We start from the raw sequence: 24,526 nt of genomic DNA on the forward strand, positions 1-24,526 counted from the left end.
GAGTGTAATGTGGAAAAGCCCCACTGTGCAATCTGTCACTCAGAACTCTGTGACTGAAATTTAGTGCTAGCTAGTGCTATCAAATCGTCTGATTGCAACCTACTGCGCCTACTAGTCGGTTAGGTTAATTACTGCTCGATTTGAAAGGGGTGATTTGTTTACATTAGGGCTCCATTAAATGGAATGATATTTGGTGCTGTATCTCGTTTTTTTCGGGTGTCAAAATAAAAAATAAATAAATAAAAAGATTTTTTTTTTGGAGTAAAAAGGTCCGGGGCTGGACGAAAAACCTCCGAGGCTTCAGCCCCGGATGCCCACCCCTAGCGACGCCCCTGGTACATTCACATCTACAACCAGGGGCTTTCCCCCCAATCTATAAACGAATCAGACACTCATAACTAAAGAGAAATCTGCGTTGACAGATCAACCTGATCGACAGAGTTACTGTAGTTAATGAATTCCCGAGGTTGATTACCATGGCAAACCTACAGAAAACCCCAGAGCAAGATGTATATAAGGAGAGCCAATGTTCCTCTGGTGTAAAAATGACACCAGGTTGAACAAACTAGAGGACACCATTTCCCTCATTCTCTGATTAGGTGATTGTGGTGAGTAATTTAATTACCATTCTACTACTTTTATATTGTCAGAATATAAACATATATCAAGTGTATTACATGCAATTGAATTATTCAGCTTATATTTTTCACTTACAGGGCAAGGAAAACAAGAAAAAATCAGAGCAAAGAGACAAAATCAGAGTTAAAATCATTAACAATGAACTCCACAAATTCCACCTTCTCTCTAAATGCAACTTTAGTGCATCCCCCATTTTTTTTCATCAATGGTTTGAGTATGCCCCATGCCAAATACTACTATGTTTTTTTGTGTTTCGTTTTTGTGGTCTCTGTGTTGGGGAACTCCTTTGTCTTGTTTAGTATATACAAAGAGCGCAGTTTTCACACCCCAAAGTATATGGCTGTTTTTAATTTGTCTCTAGCTGACTTGGGTGAAAGCACTGCTCTTATTCCAAATTTAATTGCAATGTTTCTTTTTGATTCACAATACATCTCCTTTGACGCTTGCATGGCAAACATGTTTTTTGTGTTTTTCTTTACTTGCTTACAGTCTCTCACTCTTGCAGTTCTGGCCTATGATAGATTGGTGGCAATATGCTTGCCACTGAGATACCATGCCATCATCACAATGCCAGCAATGGCTGTGATATTAACAGTGGTGTGGGCATATGATTCAGTTTTACTGATTTTAATGGTGTCATTGGTTAGTACCAGGTTGTCCTTTTGTAAATCCATTGTGGTAAAAAGCTACTTCTGTGATCATGGGCCAACAGCCACTTTGGCATGCAATGACTATAATGTTAATCGTAACATGGGAATTGTCGTCATAGTATTACTATTTTATGTACCCTTTATTTTTACGGTACTGTCATATGTGTTCATTGCTCGTGCACTGTTTAAAATAGCTTCATGGGAAGGGAGACTTAAAGCCATGAAGACTTGCTCTGCACACCTAATTCTGGTGGCTGTGTATTACCTTCCAATACTGTACACCTATGTTTCTGCATTAGCTTCTACCATTCACCCGAATGTCAGGATCATGAGTACATCATTTGCAAAGGCCATTATCCCCATGATGAACCCAATCATTTATGTGCTGAACACAGAAGAAGTTAAGGAATTCTCAAAAAAACTTTTCAAAAGAGAAACAAGTAACCACAACAGAAATATTTTAAAAAATAAAAATAAAGGAATTAATTGATATTCCAGGAACTGTATTACTGCAACTCTGCAATCTGTGAAATCAGAGATGGAGACAAGAATTTCTTACCCTCTTTTGAACACAGAATATGTGATGAAATTCTCAAAAATAAAACTTTTCAAAAGAAAAAATCATCAGTTTTAGTGTGCTATGTCTTGGTTAATATGTTTTGTAAAATAATACATTTCCATTGAATTCATTTTAAAAATCTTCATATTTAAGAGTGATGAAATACAAAAATATCTTATGGCAATATTTATTCACTTTTGAATATTTGTTTTCTCTTCTTCTGTTGTCTGTGAATACTGTACTATTTACACTTTCCATTTGCTTAATAAATGACTCATAAGTGATGTAACAAAATTAACTGCCAACAGTACTGGACATGCCTTTACAGTGTGAGTCTTAAAAATATGGAGACATGGTATTTTTTACATGCTGTAAGGGGAAAGTACTTTCTCTGGAAATATTTTAGAAATATTAGGCAATCAATAGTTAATGCCATCTTTATTTAATATTTTAGGTCAAAACACAAAGACATTGAAGAAAATGTACTATCAATAGTCTCCTAATTTGTCAAAGTGTGGACACATGGCCACTAAAACTAAACATTTGGTAGATAATGAAGAATTCAAAGACTAAGCAAGCAATTTGCCCCGTGAATGTTATGTCCATAAATCTAAACGTTAATGTTTCAATGTGATGAATCAACAAATGTTGCTTATGGAAATACAGATTCAGTTAGAATTTTTGCATTCTATTCTTGTGTCTTTTATGAGTAGTGTAGTTTGTTACACATTCAAAATGCTTTATGAATAACTGAGTGATATAACAAAATTAACTAAAAAAAAGTGCCCTTTCAGTTTTAGTCTTGAATATATGAAAACATTTTTTTTTTTTTTTTTTTGGGGGGGGGGGGGGTACTTTCTCTGGAAATATTTTTGAAACTCGAAGCAAGCAATAGTTAATCCCATCTTTACTTAATGTTTCAATTCAAAATAAGAAGAGTCTGTCGTGCACACAAAAAGATATCTTAGTTGTTAAGAGTCTCTATAGCCGCGTTTCCACCGCAGGAACTATACCCCGGAACTAGGAACCTTTTGAGGAACTCAGTGCGTTTCCACCGCAGGAACTAGGGTCTAAATTTAGTTCTGGGGGCTTTGTTTTACCCCCCAAAACGTTCCTGCTCGGGGGGTAGTACTTTCCGAAAGTACAGGAACCTTTTGGGTGGAGCTTGCAGCGCTGAACATTTCTGATTGGTCGAGTACTCGTAGCATTTGTGTTGTATTTATTTTCCGCCATTACCCGCCATGTTTGAAAATATGCAGCGGCAAACCAATTTATTTTCATAATCAAACTTGTATGTTATGCGGCGCAGTAGCCTACTTTTGGTTATAGCCTGTCAACGTCTTGGAATTATAACGTGTGCTCTTCTGTTCTTTTCTTGCTTTAGTATTCGTTTTATAAAATGCTAAGCATTCGTGCTGGGACAGCATATTACGTAGGCTACCAAAACATTCAAACGGATTAATTTGGTTGCTGAATTTTTTCTTCCGGATTTTCTTTGTTAGCCCGTTGTAATTGACTCAAAACGTTTGATACAGTTATGTCAGGTATGCGGTAGTTCTGCATAATTAACATTGGTGATACAGTACAAGCAAACTGGAAATCACCTTCCGCACTTTTTATCCGGGTAAAATAACAGGTTAATTCTAGTAATCTTCCCTTTAGCTTTTTCAGACTGCCGTAATTTTACTCAATTTTACTGCCATTTTTCAATTCCACGAAAAGACCAGGAAGACTATGGACTCATTTATGGTGCATGGTTCGCATCTGGAGGGCACACTTCGCTGCTCGGCTAGCAGTAACTTCGAAGGAAAGCAAACGGTGGCTGTACCACTACTAATTTACATTTTCACGCAAGTCCGAGTTTTCGTTCTATTCTTGTCATTTTGCGATTAGCCTATATGGAATTGACGACGAGAAAGTAATAAAACAGCAAATTGTTTACAACGTGTGCATGTTTTCTGCTGTTAATGAATGTGTTTGAGAGGATATATGAAAATCAATAAATACAAAAGTAACCGTATATAGTCATTGTTGGTAACCCGTTGTATATAAGTGGAATAAACCCCTCCGGGCTGTCCCGGTTATTAGAAAATAATGTAGGCTACTTCAGTGGTAGTATGGGGTTACAGAAGAAATCATATGACAGATGGACCGACGACAACGTCAGTGGGCTAATTTGCCTAATCTTCGCGGTACTTTAGACCCCGGTGGAAACGCAGACAACCATTGGCTGAAGGAACCTTTTAGTTCCTGGTAAAGTAGTTCCTGGGACTGAAAGTTCCGGGTAATTTTGGTGGAAACGCGGAAACGCGGCTTATGACAAAAACCAAGTGAGAAAAATCTAATTTCTGGCTTGATTTCACAGTATGAAAGACAAATGAAACTCAGGATAAAAACAATGTATTTATTGACATGAAGTGTTGACAATGCTGAAATTACAAGAGAATTCAAAACTCAGTTTTTCAATATGTACTTTTTCCATTTCATTCATACGGGTGGAAAGCAGAGAAAGCTACAGAGAGAGATGAGATCCTGTCTTTTGCTCAAGGGTATGATGGCAGTGCCTCATCTTGGATTTAAACCTCCAATCTCTTAGTTACATACCAAATTCCATAACCACTAGTTTGCTTTCCTATCCTGAAATTACAATGCACTTGTTCAGTAAACTAGGGAAGATGGCATCGGATTCTGGTAACTAACCCTGTTTGTAGACAAAGCTATTGCATTGACAAAGTTACTGTAGTTAATGAGTTCCCCAGATTCATTAACATGGCACACGTACAGAAAACCCCAGAGCAAGATGTATAAAAGGAGTCATTGTTCCTGTACTGTAAATATGCAACTTGGGTGAACAAACTGGAGAAAACCTTTTCACCTCATTCTCTACTTTGGTGATTGTGGTGAGTAAATAACTTAGCATCTGTCCTCTTTTAAAATGTTTTTTTTTTTTCAGATTACAATTTTCATCATTGGATTGATCTTTTGTTTTAGTGGTTAAATGGCAAAACCGACACCCTTACTTCTCCTTATATATGTCTACCTAGATGGTGTTTTTTTTCCACAGTGAAAGCACACCATCTCTGCCCTAGCACTTACCAGCATGTATCATACAATGAGCTCCATATTGTTTGGAATTTTTTTTTCTTGAATTGGTGCAGTATTCCACAATTTTAGATTTGTAATGAAGCAATTCAATTCATGTGGTTAAAGTGCAGGTTTTATAAAAGGGTATTTTTAAAAATGAATTTTGGTTTCACCATGTAGAAATGACAACACTTATTATACATAGACCTCCACCTGCCCAATGGCTTGTTTTGAGCAGGTATAAGAGAGCTTTAAGTATCTAGTCTTGAATTTGCTGTAGGCTTTTCAGTACCTTTGAAGTATGTTATTGGTGTTTGTCAACAGGTAGACCAGTGCTACTGAAAGTCAAAGAAAAGTGGAGTACAGAGTCAAATCAAGAAAAAAAAAGGTATTTTCCCCAAACATTATGGAGCTCACTGTAGACACATTACATTACATTTATTTAGCAGAAGGTTTTATCCAAAGTGATGTACAAGGAATAGGTGGGTTTGTAAGTGCAGTGTTTTTGACCAAGACACACATTTAAATTACATGTAGATGGTTTTAAGAAGGATACAGTTTTTCACTTTCAAAAAAGTTTTAGAAAATGTGAAATAAATAGCCTAAAAGTAAATGAAGACACAGAAAAAACTTTCATTGCCATTCACATGTCGTCACAAACAGATAGTGACTGGCAGATATTGTTAGTTGGGCATTGTTGCCATTGATAGACTTTACTTCATGGTGTTAATTCTTTTGCTTAATCGGGACCACGTTCAGTACTAGACCTAAAAAGTTAGACTCCTTTTGTCTATGGCAAGAAAGGAGATTTATGTAAACAGCTGGACAAATAATGTGATGGTAAAGAAATGATTTGTAGGACCCTAGTTAGTAACGTTCATGTAATCGTAAATATTTTCAGAATTTTAAAATAAAATGATTGCATTAAAAGTAATTGAGTCATATAGATTACATGGTTTTCTTTGATTTACAGGCCAAGAAGACAGGAAAGAAAAGACAAAAAAATCTGACTTCCATCTCCTCCATGAATTCCATCCACTCTCTAAATACAACTTTTGTGCGTCCCTCATTTTTTTTCATCAATGGTTTTTATAATGTACCCCATGCCAAATACTACTATGTTTTTTTGTGTTTTGTTTTTGGGGTCTCTGTGTTGGGGAACTCCTTTGTCATTTTTATTATATACATAGAGCGCAGTTTTCACACCCCAAAGTATATGGCCATTTTTAATTTGGTTGTAGCTGACTTGGGGGAAAGCACTGCTCTCATTCCAAATTTAATTGCAACATTTCTTTTTGATTCACAATACATCTCCTTTGATGCTTGCATGGCCAACATGTTTTTTGTGTTTTTCTTTTCCTGTTTGCAAGCTCTCACTCTTACTGTTCTGGCTTATGATAGATTAGTAGCAATATGCTTACCACTGAGATACCATGCCATCATCACAATGCAAGCAATGACTGTGATATTAACAGTGGTGTGGGCATATAATTCACTTTTCCTCATTTCAACAGTGGCTTTAGTTACCAGGTTGTCCTTTTGTAAATCCATTGTGGTAAAAAGCTACTTCTGTGACCATGGACCCATATACACATTGGCATGCAATGACAATCTAGTCAATCGCATCATGGCATTTGTTAACATTGCATTTTTTCTTTATTTGCCATTTATTTTGACTGTACTCTCATATGTGTTTATTGGTGGTGCACTGTTTAAATTAGCTTCATGGGAAGGGCGATTCAAAGCCATGAAAACTTGTTCTGCACACCTAATGCTGGTGGCTGTGTATTATCTTCCAATAATGGGAACCTACATTGCTGCAGCTGCTGGTACTCTTCACCCCAATGCCAGAATAATCAATACATCACTTGCAAATGCCATTCCCCCCATGTTGAACCCAATCATTTATGTGCTGAACACAGAAGAGGTCAAGGAATTTTCAAAAAGACTTTTGAAAAGAAAAGAAAAAAACACAACTGAAATAATTAATCAAATGAAGAAATGAATGGCTAATGCAGAAACTCATTTTAACTGTATCACAAACTCTGCAGTTTGTGCGAGTATAGATTAATGGTATTTAAATCATATCTTCTCTGTTCATTACAACTCTTGATTTGTATCTTTTTTCTAACATTATATTTTCAGATTATTTTTACAAAACAAACAAACAAAAATGACTTAATGCTTCTAATATAAATGTTACATATGGCAATATTGATTTTATTTTGTATTTTTGGATTCTGGTGTTTATGAATAATGTATTCAATTTTCTTAATGAATACCTGAGTGATGTAGCTTAATATTGACTGACAGTAGTTCAAAATTTCACTCTACTGTTCTTCAGCATATGAAAGCCTATGTTATTTTTCATATAACAAAATGTACTTTATCTACAAATGTTTTAAAAGCTTGAGGAATGTGACAATTTCATGTGACTATATTAATGCATCAGTTAAGTACATTTTGCAACAAATAAAGTAGTCAAAAGCCAATGAATTGTTTGTGCTCATGATTTTGCACACGCTTGCCACACACTTTTTTTTGTTGCTAAGAGTTTATAAGACAAAATCAAAGTGAGAAAAAACATTTCTGGGATCAGGCTCTTATTGTAATATACTCTAACACATATTAAATTGTGAGTTTTTAACCCCTTTGTGCACAAGCCAAATCTGCCCAATCCTTGCCCATTTAGGGGGTACCTTATGTAATGCTTTATAACTCCAGATGTGATCATCACAGAGACTTGAAAAATGGCTTAAATGAAGCAGGACATTTGTACCATTTACAATTCTAGTTTTCAATAAGTTTATATTCATAACTTAGGAAGAAATAAAGTGCCACAAATGCAATTGTCAAAGTATCAAAAATTTGCTCTTCTTTAGTTTGCAATGAAATACAGAGAGATTGCATATATATATATATATATACACGCCAGTGTGACACCGCGGGGAGGGAGATGTAGCTGTGCCGGGGAACACCGTTGTCTGTCGCATGGAGAGAGAGAGTGCACCCACACAAACATGAAATAAAATAGACAACTTCACCTTTCCCCCTCACGGGTTCCAGGCAAACACAATAAACTAAAACAACAAGCTAAAACAACAAAGACAAAAGAAAGTAAAACAGAGCAGCAACTTTTCATTTCCCTGCTCTGTAGCTGACCCGCCTTCCCGGCCAGGTCCAGCTCCTCCAGCATCCCAGCTGAGGATTGCTTTCTTTTTCTTTTGTGCTCAAAATAAAACTAAATGGAAATCATAACTGCGCTCTCAGTGTTAGCTCCCGGTCCCTGCCCTGAACTGTTGAGAGCAGCATGCCTTTAAGCACCTGGGCTGATTAGCTAACGCAGCCCAGGTGCGTGTGCTCTCTCCACCAGCCTCTCCGGCGAACTGACTGCTACATGTATGTAGCAGGTTAAACTATACATGTTCTGTATCAAAAACACCTTGACTATAAGTGCGTGACATCTAAAAGTGGATATGCAGAACTATTAAAGATCTATGAAGCAAAAAGTAAGCAGTGCACCCAATGTCTCAAAATCTATCCAAAATTTCTAAATTTTGCATTGCTGTTAATCACAACATAATCATGTATTTCACAGCAAATCAACTGTTTTGACTCACTTTTGCATCATTATCAAAACAGTCTAAAATATCTAGGCGTCCAGAAACATATCAAGAGCTCTCCAAAATGAACAAAATGCTTTTTGTCCATTATAAAGCATATAAATGTACCCCTTATGAAGGTTTAAGATGAAACATTGATATCAGATTAAAAAATAATGCAAAAACATTATCACACAATGTGGCATAGTACCTAAATGTCTCATCATTAACTCTTTTTTGTTTTTCTATACTCTACAGTATGTAATGTTTTCTTGTATGGGGATGGGACAACATTAAAACAGTATTCCATCACCATGTTTTGGCAATGTTCCAGCTTAAGTCACATCCGGAGCATGAAAGACAAGCCTTGCTGAGCCAATGATTGAGCTACCAACGAATGCTTCAGTTACAGTGTGAAATATCCTCATTATCAGCAACCTATTTAAAGACACTACATTTAAAAAATGATGTACATAACCAAAATATTTTGAGCAGTAACATTTACATACTTGTCTGTGTTCAGTAGATAGAGACAGGGACAGAGAATCCATGCTTTCGTTCTCCTCTTCTGACTTAGTCAGGAAAACAGTATCAGCTAGGTCTATCAGCAAACGTGCCTGAGCCACGCTCAGAAGTTCTCACAAATAATATTTTCCAAAAAAGACTAAACTGATTGATAATGTTTTTCCAGGTGCAGTGTCTTTTACTGCCACCACAGAGTGAATGTGTAAGGCCGCGATGATTACACAAAACTTTAGGTTACGCTGGGCTATAAAATGCTATTCCAAAAGTACGCTTAGATGTTATACATTGTTAGAAAGCTTATTCTTATGGCTATTGTTGGGTTTATCTTGTTGGTATGGTGGAATACTTTAGGTGGAATACCATTCCACCAGCCTCTGCTTGCCTGGTTAGTGCAGGTGAAGGTAATATCTAATTGCTTAATTACTTGATTGCCTCCACCTGCCTGTAGCCCAATTTAAGCCCTACAGTATGAGGCTGGGGAGATCTTTGGGGCTTCTTTTGTTGCGTTTTGTGTGACGATCGTTTTGGTTTTGTGGGTTTTTGTTTGTTGTAGTTTGCGTGTTAGTTTGTAGTTTATAATAAATATATGGGTTTGTTTTTAAATTGCTTTCTGGATGGGTTTGCCCTGTCACAGCCAAAGGTAGTTAAACTAGTTGGCAAAATAGGCGGAGCAAGCATATTAATATGCAATTCAGTGGGGAGGAGTGATGCATCTCGATTTTCAGGGTGTGTCGTGGCATGGGCTGAACCAAGAGACAGATGAAACTGGAGAGGTCCGAAAATTCGGGGGGGGGGGGGGGAAGAAACCACAGGGCAGAAAATAGAGAAAAGGATTAGGCACTGTATAATTATGAGATTAACTGTTACGTAAGTAGAGGTCCGAGTGTAATGTGGAAAAGCCCCACTGTGCAATCTGTCACTCAGAACTCTGACTGAACTTTAGTGCTAGCTAGTGCTATCAAATCGTCTGATTGCAACCTACTGCGCCCACTAGTCGGTTAGGTTAATTACTGCTCGATTTGAAAGGGGTGATTTGTTTACATTAGGGCTCCATTAATGATATTTGGTGCTGTATCTCTTTTTTTTCACATCTGCAACCAGGGGCTTTCCCCCCAATCTATAAACGAATCAGACACTCATAACTAAAGAGAAATCTGCGTCGACAGATCAACCTGATCGACAGAGTTAGTGTAGTTAATGAATTCCCGAGGTTGATTACCATGGCAAACCTACAGAAAACCCCAGAGCAAGATGTATAAAAGGAGAGCCAATGTTCCTCTGGTGTAAAAATGACACCAGGTTGAACAAACTAGAGGACACCATTTCCCTCATTCTCTGATTAGGTGATTGTGGTGAGTAATTTAATTACCATTCTACTCCTTTTATATTGTCAGAATATAAACATATATCAAGTGTATTACATGCAATTGAATTATTCAGCTTATATTTTTCACTTACAGGGCAAGGAAAACAAGAAAAAATCAGAGCAAAGAGACAAAATCAGAGTTAAAATCATTAACAATGAACTCCACAAATTCCACCTTCTCTCTAAATGCAACTTTAGTGCATCCCCCATTTTTTTTCATCAATGGTTTGAGTATGCCCCATGCCAAATACTACTATGTTTTTTTGTGTTTCGTTTTTGTGGTCTCTGTGTTGGGGAACTCCTTTGTCATGTTTAGTATATACAAAGAGCGCAGTTTTCACACCCCAAAGTATATGGCTGTTTTTAATTTGTCTCTAGCTGACTTGGGTGAAAGCACTGCTCTTATTCCAAATTTAATTGCAATGTTTCTTTTTGATTCACAATACATCTCCTTTGACGCTTGCATGGCAAACATGTTTTTTGTGTTTTTCTTTACTTGCTTACAGTCTCTCACTCTTGCAGTTCTGGCCTATGATAGATTGGTGGCAATATGCTTGCCACTGAGATACCATGCCATCATCACAATGCAAGCAATGGCTGTGATATTAACAGTGGTGTGGGCATATGATTCAGTTTTACTGATTTTAATGGTGTCATTGGTTAGTACCAGGTTGTCCTTTTGTAAATCCATTGTGGTAAAAAGCTTCTTCTGTGATCATGGGCCAACAGCCACTTTGGCATGCAATGACTATAATGTTAATCGTAACATGGGAATTGTCGTCATAGTATTACTATTTTATGTACCCTTTATTTTTACGGTACTGTCATATGTGTTCATTGCTCGTGCACTGTTTAAAATAGCTTCATGGGAAGGGAGACTTAAAGCCATGAAGACTTGCTCTGCACACCTAATTCTGGTGGCTGTGTATTATCTTCCAATACTGTACACCTATGTTTCTGCATTAGCTTCTACCATTCACCCGAATGTCAGGATCATGAGTACATCATTTGCAAAGGCCATTATCCCCATGATGAACCCAATCATTTATGTGCTGAGCACAGAAGAAGTTAAGGAATTCTCAAAAAAACTTTTCAAAAGAAAAATAAGTAACCACAACAGAAATATTTTAAAAAATAAAAATAAAGGAATGAATTGATATTCCAGGAACTGTATTACTGTAACTCTGCAATCTGTGAAATCAGAGATGGAGACAAGAATTTCTTACCCTCTTTTGAACATAGAAGATGTGATGAAATTCTCAAAAATAAAACTTTTCAAAAGAAAAAATCATCAGTTTTAGTCTACTAAGTCTTGGTTAATATGTTTTGTAAAATAATACATTTCCATTGAATTCATTTTAAAAATCTTCATATTTAAGAGTGATGAATTACAAAAATATCTTATGGCAATATTTATTCACTTTTGAATATTTGTTTTCTCTTCTTGTGTTGTCTGTGAATACTGTACTATTTACACTTTCCATTTGCTTAATAAATGACTCATAAGTGATGTAACAAAATTAACTGCCAACAGTACTGGACGTGCCTTTACAGTGTGAGTCTTAAAAATAAGGAGACATGGTATTTTTCACATGCTGTAAGGGGAAAGTACTCTCTCTGGAAATATTTTAGAAATATTAGGCAATCAATAGTTAATGCCATCTTTATTTAATATTTTAGGTCAAAACACAAAGACATTGAAGAAAATGTACTATCAATAGTCTCCTAATTTGTCAAAGTGTGGACACATGGCCACTAAAACTAAACATTTGGTAGATAATGAAGAATACAAAGACTAAGCAAGCAATTTGCTCTGTGAATGTTATGTCCATAAATCTAGACGTTAATGTTTCAATGTGATGAATCAACAGATGTTGCTTATGGCAATACAGATTCAGAATAGAGTTAGAATTTTTGCATTCTATTCTTGTGCCTTTCACGAGTAGTGTAGTTTGTTACACATTCAAAATGCTTTATGAATAACTTAGTGATATAACAAAATTAACTAAAAAAAAGTGTCCTTACAGTTTTAGTCTTGAATACATGGAAACATTCTTTTTTTTTGGGGGGGGGGTACTTTCTCTGGAAATATTTTTGAAACTCGAAGCAAGCAATAGTTAATCCCATCTTTACTTAATGTTTCAATTCAAAATAAGAAGAGTCTCTCGTGCACACAAAAATATATTTTATTTAGTAAGAGTCTCTAAGACAAAAACCAAGTGAGAAAAATCTCATTTCTGGCTTGATTTCACAGTAGGAAAGACAAATGAAACTCAGGATAAAAACAATGTATTTATTGACATGAAGTGTTGACAATGCTGAAATGACAGGGGAATTCAAAACTCAGTTTTTCAATATGTACTTTTTCCATTTCATTCAGACGGGTGGAAAGCAGAGAAAGCTACAGAGAGAGATGAGATCCTGTCTTTTGCTCAAGGGTATGATGGCAGTGCCTCATCTTGGATTTAAACCTCCAATCTCTTAGTTACATATCAAATTCCATAACCACTAGTTTGCTTTCCTATCCTGAAATTAAAATGCACTTGTTCAGTAAACTAGGGAAGATGGCATCGGATTCTGGTAACTAACCCTGTTTGTAGACAAAGCTATTGCATTGACAAAGTTACTGTAGTTAATGAGTTCCCCAGATTCATTAACATGGCACATGTACAGAAAACCCCAGAGCAAGATATATAAAAGAAGTCATTGTTCCTGTACTGTAAATATGCAACTTGGGTGAACAAACAGGAGAAAACCTTTTCACCTCATTCTCTACTTTGGTGATTGTGGTGAGTAAATAACTTAGCATCTGTCCTCTTTTAAAATGTTTTTTTTTTTCAGATTACAATTTTCATCATTGGATTGATCTTTTGTTTTAGTTGTTAAATGGCAAAACCGACACCCTTACTTCTCCTTATGTATGTCTACCTAGATGGTGTTTTTTTCCACAGTGAAAGCACACCATCTCTGCCCTAGCACTTACCAGCATGTATCATACAATGAGCTCCATATTGTTTGGAAATTTTTTTTCTTGATTTGGTGCAGTATTCCACAATTTTAGATTTGTAATGAAGCAATTCAAATGTGGTTAAAGTGCAGGTTTTATAACAGACATAAAAAAACCCTTTGAAATATAGAATGTGCACTTTATATTGTACAATATTGTTTGATTGTGAATCGAAAAGAGTGGAGTACAGAGTCAAATCAAGAAAAAAAGGTATTTTTCCCAAACATTATGGAGCTCACTCATTACATTTATTTAGCAGAAGGTTTTATCCAAAGTGATGTACAAGGAATAGGTGGGTTTGTAAGTGCAGTGTTTTTGACCAAGACACACATTTAAATTACATGTAGATGGTTTTAAGAAGGATACAGTTTTTCACTTTCAAAAAAGTTTTAGAAAATGTGAAATAAATAGCCTAAAAGCAAATGAAGACACAGACAAAACTTTCATTGCCATTCACATGTCATGTCACAAACAGATAGTGACTGGCAGATATTGTTAGTTGGGCATTGTTGCCATTGATAGACTTTACTTCATGGTGTTGATTAATTCTTTTGCTTAATCGGGACCACGTTCAGTACTAGACCTAAAAAGTTAGAGTCCTTTTGTCTATGGCAAGAAAGGAGATTTATATAAACAGCTGGACAAATAATGTGATGGTAAAGAAATGATTTGTAGGACCCTAGTTAGTAATGTCCATGTAATCGTAAATATTTTCAGAATTTTAAAATAAAATGATTGCATTAAAAGTAATTGAGTCATATAGATTAGCCTGCATGGTTTTCTTTGATTTACAGGACAAGAACAAAGGAAAGAAAAGACAAAAAAATCTGACTTCCATGGCCTCCATGAATTCCATCCACTCTCTAAATACAACTTTTGTGCGTCCCTCATTTTTTTTCATCAATGGTTTTTATAATGTACCCCATGCCAAATACTACTATGTTTTTTTGTGTTTTGTTTTTGGGGTCTCTGTGTTGGGGAACTCCTTTGTCATTTTTATTATATACATAGAGCGCAGTTTTCACACCCCAAAGTATATAGCCATTTTTAATTTGGTTGTAGCTGACTTGGGTGAATGCACTGCTCTCATTCCGAATTTAATTGCAACGTTTCTTTTCAATTCACAGTACATCTCCTTTGATGCTTGCATGGCCAACATGTTTTTTGTGTTTTTCTTTTCCAGTTTGCAGTCTCTCACTCTTACTGTTCTGGCCTATGATAGATTAGTGGCAATATGCTTACCACTGAGATACCATGCCATCATCACAATGCAAGCAATGACTGTGATATTAACAGTGGTGTGGGCATATAATTCACTTTTCCTCATTTCAACAGTGGCTTTAGTTACCAGGTTGTCCTTTTGTAAATCCATTGTGGTAAAAAGCTACTTCTGTGACCATGGACCCATATACACATTGTCATGCAATGATAATCTTGTAAACTATATCATGGCAACGCTAAACATTGCATTTTTTCTTTATTTGCCATTTATTTTGACTGTACTCTCATATGTGTTTATTGGTGGTGCACTGTTTAAATTAGCTTCATGGGAAGGGCGATTTAAAGCCATGAAAACTTGCTCTGCACACCTAATGCTGGTGGCTGTGTATTATCTTCCAATAATGGGAACCTACATGGCTGCAGCAGCTGGTACTCTTCACCCCAATGCCAGAATAATCAGTACATCACTTGCAAATGCCATTCCCCCCATGTTGAACCCAATCATTTATGTGCTGAACACAGAAGCGGTCAAGGAATTCTCAAAAAGACTTTTGAAAAAAAAAAAAAACACACAACTGAAATAATTAATCAAATGAAGTAATGAATGGCTAATGCAGAAACTCTCCTTTTAACTGTATCACAAACTCTGCAGTTTGTGTGAGTATAGATTAATGCTATTTAAATCATATCTTCTGTGTTCATTCCAACTCTTGGTTTGTATCTTTTTTCTAACATTATATTTTCAGATTATTTTTACAAAACAAACAAACAAAAAAAGACTTACTGCTTTTAATATAAATGTTACATATGGCAATATTGATTTACTTTTGGATTTTTGGATTCTGGTGTTTATGAATAATGTATTCAATTTTCTTAATGAATACCTGAGTGATGTAGCTTAATATTAACTGACAGTAGTTCAAAATTTCACTCTACTGTTCTTCAGCATATGAAAGCCTATGTTATTTTTCATATAACAGAATGTACTTTTTCAACGTGACAATTTCATGTGACTATATTAATGCATCAGTTAAGTACATTTTGCAACAAATAAAGTAGTCAAAAGCAAATGAATTGTTTGTTCTCATGATTTTGCACACGCTTGCCACACACTTTTTTTATTGCTAAGAGTTTATAAGACAAAATCAAAGTGAGAAAAAACATTTCTGGGATCAGGCTCTTATTGTAATATACTCTAACACATATTAAATTGTGAGTTTTTAACCCCTTTGTGCACAAGCCAAATCTGCCCAATCCTTGCCTATTTAGGGGGTACCTTATGTAATGCTTTATAACTCCAGATGTGATCATCGCAGAGACTTGAAAAATGGCTTAAATGAAGCAGGACATTTGTACCATTTACAATTCTAGTTTACAATAAGTTTATATTCATAACTTAGGAAGAAATAAAGTGCCACAAATGCAATTGTCAAAGTATCAAAAATTTGCTGTTCTTTAGTTTGCAATGAAATAAAGAGAGATTGCATATATATATATATATATATATATATATATATATATATATTGTCACACGCCAGTGTGACACCGCGGGGAGGGAGATGTAGCTGTGCCGGGGAACACCGTTGTCTGTTGCATGGAGAGAGAGAGCGCACACACACAAACATGAAATAAAATAGACAACTTCACCCTTCCCCCTCACGGGTTCCAGGCAAACACAATAAACTAAAACAACAAGCTAAAATAACAAAGACAAAAGAAAGTAAAACAGAGCGGCAACTTTTCATTTCCCTGCTCTGTAGCTGACCCGCCTTCCCGGCCAGGTCCAGCTCCTCCAGCATCCCAGCTGAGGATTGCTTTCTTTTTCTTTTGTGCTCAAAATAAAACTAAATGAAAATCATAACTGCGCTCTCGGTGTTAGCTCCCGGTCTCGGCCCTGAACTGTTGAGAGCAGCATGCCTTTAAGCACCTGGGCTGATTAGCTAACGCAGCCCAGGTGCGTGTGCTCTCTCCACCAGCCTCTCCGGCGAAATGACTGCTACATATATATAGCAGGTTAAACTATACATGTTCTTGACTATAAGTCAAAAACACCTTGACTATAAGTGCGTAAAATCTAAAAGTGGATATGCAGAACTATTAAATATCTATGAAGCATAAAGTAAGCAGTGCAACCAATGTCTCAAAATCTATCCAAAATTTCTAAATTTTGCATTGCTGTTAATCACAACATAATCATGTATTTCACAGCAAATCAACTGTTTTGACTCACTTTTGCATCATTATCAAAACAGTCTAAAATATCTAGGGGTCCAGAAACATATCAAGAGCTCTCCAAAATTAATAAAATGCTTTTTGTCCATTATAAAGCATATAAATGTACCCCTTATGAAGGTTTAAGACGAAACATTGATATCAGATTAAAAAATAATGCAAAAACATTATCACACAATGTGGCATAGTACCTAAATGTCTCATCATTAACTCTTGTTTGTTTTTCTATACTCTACAGTATGTAATGTTTTCTTGTATGGGGATGGGACAACATTAAAACAGTATTCCACCACCATGTTTTGGCAATGTTCCAGCTCATTTCACATCCGGAGCATGAAAGACAAACCCTGCTGAGCCAACGATTGAGCTACCAACGAACGCTTCAGTTACAGCGTGAAATATCCTCATTATCAGCAACCTATTTAAAGACACTACATTTAAAAAATAATGTACACAACCAAAATATTTTGAGCAGTAACATTTACATACTCATCTGTGTTCAGTAGATAGTGACAGGGACGGAGAATCCATGCTGTCGTTCTCCTCTTCTGACTTAGTCAGGAAAACAGTATCAGCTAGGTCTATCAGCAAACATGTACCTGAGCCACGCTCAGAAGTTCTCACAAATAATATTTTCCAAAAAAGACTAAACTGATCGATAATGTTTTGCCAGGTGCAGTGTCTTTTACTGCCACCACAGAGTGAATGTGTAAGGCCGCGATGATTACACAAACCTTTCGGTTACGCTGGGCTATAAAATGCTATTCCAAAAGTACAATTAGATGTTATACATTGTTAGAAAGCTTATTCTTATGGCTATTGTTGGGTTTATCTTGTTGGTATGGTGGAATACAAGCTTTTAGTGGTGAAAAAATATTTTTATGAATGCCCAGATAAACACTATTGTCCAGTGTGTCATGCGTTGGGGGTGTAGGGAGGGGGTGCTTGGTAAATGGACTACCGGCAGGACAATGGTGGCGCTTAGAAACTCCGTCTTCGGCATAGTTGTCCTGAATTGTCCACTAATTGACAAGCCAGAACACAGAGTTTGTGTTTTCAGCTCATAGTTTGGTTGCAGGAGCACTGAAAATATGAGTTGACCAATCTCAGGATGCCGGCGTCATGGCCACTATAGGGTTGCACCAACAAGTTAATATACATTAAAACGCATGCAGTGTTTAGTTTGAATAGTGTCAGTATCTATGGAAGGGGTATACTGTGCAAAACCGATACTACTCCCCTGACCTGCCAGGGGGTTGCCACCAATTAAATAAAATTTTACAGAGACACTCTCACAAATATGCTTTACAGTGGAAATACAAAATAACGATTCGGCAAAAAACCAGGCCTGAGCCACCAAAAAGCAGCTACATTCTGGCAAATTGGCGATTTATATGTTGCTATTTGATTATACTGTACATTTAAGACATGAAGAATGATTGTTACGTCCCCAGCCTCTGCTTGCCTGGTTAGTGCAGGTGAAGGTAATACCTAATTGCTTAATTACTTGATTGCCTCCACCTGCCTGTAGCCCAGTTTAAGCCCTACAGTATGAGGCTGGGGAGATCTTCTTTGGGGCTTCTTTTGTGTGGTTTGCGTTTTGTGTGAAGATCGTTTTGGTTTTGTGGGTTTTTGTTTGTTGTAGTTTGCATGTTAGTTTGTAGTTTATATGGGTTTGTTTTTAAATTGCTTTCTGGATGGGTTTGACCTGTCACAGCCAAAGGTAGTTAAACTAGTTGGCAAAATTGGCGGAGCAAGCTTATTAATATGCAATTCAGTGGGGAGGAGTGATGCATCTCGATTTTCAGGGTGCGTCGTGGCATGGGTTGAACCAAGAGACAGATGAAACTGGAGAGGTCCGAAAATTCGGGGGGGGGGGGGGGGGGGAGAAACCACAGGGCAGAAAATAGAGAAAAGGATTAGGCACTGTATAATTATGAGATTAACTGTTCTACGTAAGTAGAGGTCCGAGTGTAATGTGGAAAAGCCCCACTGTGCTATGCGATGTCGGCATATCTAAAAGGCAATACACAACCATGAGAGTGATCCTGAACGGCCAATACACCAACGAGGCACAGAACAGAAAACCTGAGTATGCAGTAGCAACGCAGAATCACAGTCTGCTCAGCTCGAAAAACAGCTCTATGCACGGCCTTGGAATTATAAGATGTTGAGATATTCAGTTGCCAAGGTTTCTCAACATAAATAGCAAAAACTGATATGCAGGGCAGTTCCCTTTCGTATGTTCAAATGGCAAACACCATGAAAGAACTCTGAATGTACAATATAAAAATCCTATCAAAATGATTTTAGGCCATGTGAATTGCAGATAGGAGCATCTAATAAATAGAACTCACCGTCTGCTTGGAATTATAAGGTTCTATCTTGTAAGACATAAAAGAAAACAATGCTTTTCAAGGACAAAATGGGCAGTTTCCCCTTACTTTGTTTCAATATATACAATTACTGTAGTAATTTTACACTTTTATTCCACAAATTTAAATCTTAAAGGATCTAAATCTAAAAGGTGTCCTGGAGAGTTTTCTCTCCTTTTAAAGTTTTATGGCTTTATTGCCTTCTGGAGGAAACTCAAACACTCAGAGACCCTGCATGGCAGTGTGCCACTTCATTTTAGTGAAGTTTGAATGCAATCTGTGATATTGAAATCATTGAGTGAAAATATAAATGTCTATATAGATAATGGTTGTTAAGACATGATAATTGAAATATATGTTTATGGAAGTGGTTCCAGTTTCAAGCAGAAACCAACATTGTATGATCTGGTTTTGTTACACTGAAAATATTTCAGCTGAAGGTGGAGATCTTTCTTCGATATCTGAGCTGAATTACCTCCCAACATAATCATGATTTTTTTAATAAAGGGCTTAAAACATTTGATTGTAATATCACAGTGATTAGCCCTGCTTCCAACTACGTAAGGTAACTTTAAGATGCAAATTTGTTTCCAGATACGATAGTCCCGGTTAGTAACCACATCCCCACACTTCACATCTCACCAAATCATAGCAAAGTTGCCCTTCTCTCTCAACCATGCCCCCTCCCTTGTAGAACCACTTAAAAATGCAGACTTTGATTTAGGTAGTCGAAATGTAGACTTTTCTTTCAACATTTTTTCATTTCGAATTTGTATCGTTTTTGTTTTGCAGGTAAGGGCAAATGTGACAAAGTGTATTATAGGCACATTGAGAAAAGCGCCAAAATGTGCAAAACAAGCAAAGCACAAAATGGAGAAAGTAGTTAAAGAAATACAAAATGCAATATTTAAAAATGTCATATCTTCAGTCATAATGAATTTCACTAACTTCTCCCTTCCCTTTGCTGCCACTATTTTGATTGAGCTTTAACATACTGTATGTACTATATCTCTCCTCTTATTGATCAATTCCACAGGGAATGCACAGCTTTGGCTGTACATGTGAGCAGGAACCACACACAAAACGATTGCATTAAGTTGTCTTTAGCCTCATTCCAACTGCATTTGCCAACCTGGCACTCCGTTTTCTTTTCAGGAATGATGGGTGTGTGTGAGGTGATGCTGTGACCGTGGCTGCTTTGGCGTCTGCTGCTTCTGTCTTCAACTTCCCATAATTTGCACGCAGCATGCATGCCAGGTCCATCATCAGTAAAGCCCAGCTATTTAGGAAAAGTTGTACGTTTTATAAAATGTATATATATATATATATATATATATATACATATATATATGGCATAAGGGCAGTGCTTTCACCCAAGTCAGCGAAAGCCAAATTAAAAACGGCCAAATACTTTGGAGTGTGAAAACTGCGCTCTATGTATATAATATACATGACAAAGGAGTTCCCCAACACAGAGACCCCAAAAACAAAGAACAGGAAAACATAGTAGTATTTGGCATAGGGTACATTATAAAAACCATTGATGAAAAAAAATGGGGGATGCATATATATATATATATATATATATATATATATATATACGTATAATATAAATGGAAATGTTAAATGGAAATGTTAAACAGAAATGTCAATGCTAAATTAGAAACAAAATGTTTGGAACATATACTAAACACATGTAACACAACACAGCTATTTCAAGTTGTTGAAATAGTTTCTGCAACTGGGGTATGAGTTTCAACCAGGTATAACATAAAACAAACTTTACAATCTCATTTGTCTGTGTCCCTGTTATTATATTTAATGGTTTATTTTGATTCATTTTAAGATAAGATTATCTTGATCATCGAGCACTGATGAACATTTCAATGTTATAAGATAAGATAAGATAAATAATCTAGCTAAAATCTAATAAATACAATAAATTAAATTTGGCACTTGGCCATTTAGACTGTTGTTTTTTTAATGTGAGGCCTCACCTGACCACACTCTGTGCTGTGTCACATTTGACCATTATCTTTGTTACAAAATGGACTTACCTGAAATGTTAATACAGTCACATGAAATATCACTTTCCTCAAGCTTTTAAAATATCTGCAGACAAAGTGCATGCGGTTATTCATTAAGCAAAGTGAGCATGTGACATTATTCACAAACAACACAACAGCATCCAAAAATCCAACAGTAAATCAATACTTCCACAAGCAACATTTGTATTTCATCACACTCAAAATATTATTTAAAAATAATTAGGTGAATAAACTTAAAATGTAATGTTCAACATAATACATTAACCAAGACATAGAGTAAACACAGAAGAATATAGGCTATATTAAATAAAAATAATCGGTACTCACACAAACTGCAGAGATTGAGATACAGTACACAGGAGAGTTCCCATAATATCAATTAGTCCATTCATCTGTTTATTTCAGTTGTGGTTATTTTTTTTCTTTTGAAAAGCCTTTTTGAGAATTCCTTAACCTCTTCTGTGTTCAGCACATAAATGATTGGGTTCATCATGGGTGGAATGGCAAGTGAAAGTGATGTATTGATTATCCTGGCATTGGGGTGAAGGGTACCAGCTATTGCAGCAATATAGATTCCCATTATTGGAATATAACATATAGCTACCAGCATTAGGTGTGCAGAGCAAGTCTTAATGGCTTTAAATCGCCCTTCCCATGAAGCTATTTTAAATAGTGCACCAGCAATAAACACATATGACAGTACAGTGAAAAGCAATGGTAAATACAGCAACAGTGCCATGTTAACATATGCCATGATGCGATTGACTAGATTGTCATTGCAGGCCAAATGGAAAACGGGTCCATGATCACAGAAGTAGCTTTTTACCACAATGGATTTACAAAAGGACAACCTGGTAACTAAAGCCACTGTTGAAATCATTAAAAGTGCACTGTATGCCCACACCACAGTCAACATCACAGCCATTGCTGGCATTGTGATGATGGCATGGTACCTCAGTGGCAAGCATATTGCCACCAATCTATCATAGGCCAGAACAGTGAGAGTGAGAGTCTGCAAACAGGAGAAGAAAAACACAAAAAACATGTTTGCCAAGCAAGCATTAAAGGAGATGTATTGTGAATCAAAAGGAAACATTGCAATTAAATTTGGCATAAGGGCAGTGCTTTCACCCAAGTCAGCGAAAGCCAAATTTAAAACGGCCAAATACTTTGGGGTGTGAAAACTGCGCTCTATGTATATAATATACATGACAAAGGAGTTCCCCAACACAGAGACCCCAAAAACAAAGAACAGGAAAACATAGTAGTATTTGGCATAGGGTACATTATAAAAACCATTGATTAAAAAAAATGGGGGATGCACTAAAGTTGTATTTAGAGAGAGGGTGGAATTCTGGGAGTTCATAGCAGACGTTTATAACTCTTATTTCTTCTCTTTGTTGCTTTTCTTTTGTTTTTCTATGCCCTGTAAGCAAAAAGATGTAAACTGAATAACTCAATTACACTTAATTCAGGTGATTTATATTTAAATTCTGAAAACATTTAAGCTTACATGAACATAACTATCTCATATCTTACAAATCACAAATCATCTTACAATGACATTATGTATCATGCAGTTTACATATATCGCCTTTCTTGCCATAGACAAAGGAAGGTTGACTTTTTAGGTCAAGTTCTCAACTAGGTACTGAGCACGCAAATAAAATATTCAAAAAAACATGAGGTAAACAATAGCAAGAATTTCCTTCTAACGATATCACTAACAATGCCAATCACAACCTATTTGTGGCATGCACATGGGAAATGGCAATGTCTTCAGGCACTTTTAAATGATCGATTTCACATTTTCTAAAAGTAAAACCTGTCTTGGCCTTCAAACAACTATATGTAATTTTGATGAGTATAATGGTCACACACTCTCTAATTGTAAGTATAAATAAATATGTTCCTACCTGTATGCCCTTTCAGATATTGCAAAATTGCTTTTTCTGTATTTTGAACAGATTGCTCTCAAAGTAAACTTTTACAAATAAGTTCACCATGATTGTGGGTTGCTATTCTGTGTGCAGTTCAAGAATCAATTATAGCGATCCGTATTAACAAATGAAATACGGACACTATCATAATTTCATGGTTTTCTTCAGATTTGGAATAATTTTTCATGCATGAGGAAGGATGACCCTTGATTCTTTCTAAACAGGATCAGCAATTAACTCAAATATACAGCAAATTATGAAGAGATATGAATGTGAATTCCTGTACCAGAGCACATCACAAATTGCACTAAACTGTATGTGTGAGGGAAAAGGTGATTTAATTGTAACCATGTGAATACTTTTTAAAAACCGTGATTTTGGTAAGTATCTCCAAAGTTAATGTGAGGTAAGTTTATCAGTTTTTTAAAATGCAACCACTAAAATAAATGTTCAATCCAATGACAAAAATGATAATCTGACAAAAAAAAAATCCTCAGTAAATTACTCACCACAATCACTGTAGCAGAGAATGAGGTAAAGAGTTTTCTTCAGTTCAGTCGGGTTGCATATTTACAGTACAGGAGCATTAACTCTCCTTTTATACATCTTGATGTGCGGTTTTCTGTATGGGTGTCATGGTAATGAACCTGGGGAACTCATTAACTACAGTACCTCTGTCAATACAATATTTTTCATTTATTGAGAAAGCAAAAAAAGTTAGTCACCAAAGTCCAATTCCATTTTTGCTAATCTAATGAACAAGTACATTTTAATTTCAGGATAGATAGTCAACTAATGGTTATGGGACTGGATTTGTAACTAAGAGATTGCAAGTTTAAATCCAAGATTAGGCACTGCATTATACACAAAAGCAAAGGAAAGAATCTCATCTCTGTCTGTACCCCTCTCTGCTCACCAGCTATCTGAATGAAAAGGAAAAGTACATATCGAAAAAAACGAGTTATGAATTTCTCTGCAGATATGAAGATTTAACAATTATTTGTCTACAAAAATTCACTTCTTGTTGTTAGGAACTGTAGTAAACTTCCATGTTTCTTTCTTTGATAGCTGAGCTGGATTACCTCCCAACATAGTCATGACTGATATTTATATAAAAGGCTCAAAACCATGGATCTTTCGATAACAATATCATAGCGCTTAGCCCTGCGTGCAACAACATAAGGCAACTTTAATACACAAATTTGTCAGCTTCCAGATAAGATAGTTCCCGTCTGCAACCACATCCCCACACTTCACACCTCACCAAATCACCGTAGC

General features: G+C 36.2%; 5 protein-coding genes across 6 annotated transcripts; 4 read left to right on the forward strand and 1 right to left on the reverse strand.

The window, feature by feature from the left end:
• Positions 1–550: 550 nt before the first annotated feature.
• LOC118209156 (olfactory receptor 52E4-like) lies at positions 551–1,779 on the forward strand. The gene is made up of 2 exons (XM_035384317.1): positions 551–608; positions 717–1,779. Exon 2 carries the CDS (start codon positions 778–780, stop codon positions 1,777–1,779), a length of 1,002 nt encoding a protein of 333 aa, XP_035240208.1. The 5' UTR covers positions 551–608; positions 717–777.
• A 2,733-nt stretch (positions 1,780–4,512) lies between these two features.
• LOC118208859 (olfactory receptor 52E8-like) lies at positions 4,513–7,104 on the forward strand. The gene is made up of 2 exons (XM_035383809.1): positions 4,513–4,748; positions 5,906–7,104. Exon 2 carries the CDS (start codon positions 5,957–5,959, stop codon positions 6,935–6,937), a length of 981 nt encoding a protein of 326 aa, XP_035239700.1. The 5' UTR covers positions 4,513–4,748; positions 5,906–5,956; the 3' UTR covers positions 6,938–7,104.
• Positions 7,105–10,353: 3,249 nt separating this feature from the next.
• Positions 10,354–11,582, forward strand: LOC118209157 (olfactory receptor 52E4-like). The gene is made up of 2 exons (XM_035384318.1): positions 10,354–10,411; positions 10,520–11,582. The coding sequence occupies exon 2, from the start codon at positions 10,581–10,583 to the stop codon at positions 11,580–11,582; it is 1,002 nt and encodes a 333-aa protein (XP_035240209.1). The 5' UTR covers positions 10,354–10,411; positions 10,520–10,580.
• Positions 11,583–12,831: 1,249 nt separating this feature from the next.
• Positions 12,832–15,417, forward strand: LOC118208863 (olfactory receptor 52E8-like). 2 transcript variants are annotated; one of them, XM_035383812.1, is made up of 2 exons: positions 12,832–12,863; positions 14,227–15,417. In XM_035383812.1, exon 2 carries the CDS (start codon positions 14,269–14,271, stop codon positions 15,235–15,237), a length of 969 nt encoding a protein of 322 aa, XP_035239703.1. In that variant the 5' UTR covers positions 12,832–12,863; positions 14,227–14,268; the 3' UTR covers positions 15,238–15,417. The 2 variants fall into 2 exon arrangements, with proteins under 2 accessions (XP_035239703.1, XP_035239702.1); XM_035383811.1 differs by lacking the exon at positions 12,832–12,863 and adding an exon at positions 13,163–13,214.
• Positions 15,418–21,647: 6,230 nt separating this feature from the next.
• Positions 21,648–22,801, reverse strand: LOC118210047 (olfactory receptor 52K1-like). The gene has a single exon (XM_035385871.1). It carries the CDS (start codon positions 22,672–22,674, stop codon positions 21,697–21,699), a length of 978 nt encoding a protein of 325 aa, XP_035241762.1. The 5' UTR covers positions 22,675–22,801; the 3' UTR covers positions 21,648–21,696.
• Between the last annotated feature and the right edge of the window lie 1,725 nt (positions 22,802–24,526).

The sequence above is a fragment of the Anguilla anguilla genome, chromosome 12, assembly GCF_013347855.1.
Source record: "Anguilla anguilla isolate fAngAng1 chromosome 12, fAngAng1.pri, whole genome shotgun sequence".
Lineage (NCBI taxonomy): Eukaryota > Metazoa > Chordata > Actinopteri > Anguilliformes > Anguillidae > Anguilla > Anguilla anguilla.

What these genes read in the sequence shown, in the direction of transcription:
- LOC118209156 (XM_035384317.1), top strand. Translation starts at nt 778, where the DNA reads ATGAACTCCACAAATTCCACCTTCTCTCTAAATGCAACTTTAGTGCAT.
- LOC118208859 (XM_035383809.1), top strand. Translation starts at nt 5,957, where the DNA reads ATGAATTCCATCCACTCTCTAAATACAACTTTTGTGCGTCCCTCATTT.
- LOC118209157 (XM_035384318.1), top strand. Translation starts at nt 10,581, where the DNA reads ATGAACTCCACAAATTCCACCTTCTCTCTAAATGCAACTTTAGTGCAT.
- LOC118208863 (XM_035383812.1), top strand. Translation starts at nt 14,269, where the DNA reads ATGGCCTCCATGAATTCCATCCACTCTCTAAATACAACTTTTGTGCGT.
- LOC118210047 (XM_035385871.1), bottom strand. Translation starts at nt 22,674, where the DNA reads ATGAACTCCCAGAATTCCACCCTCTCTCTAAATACAACTTTAGTGCAT.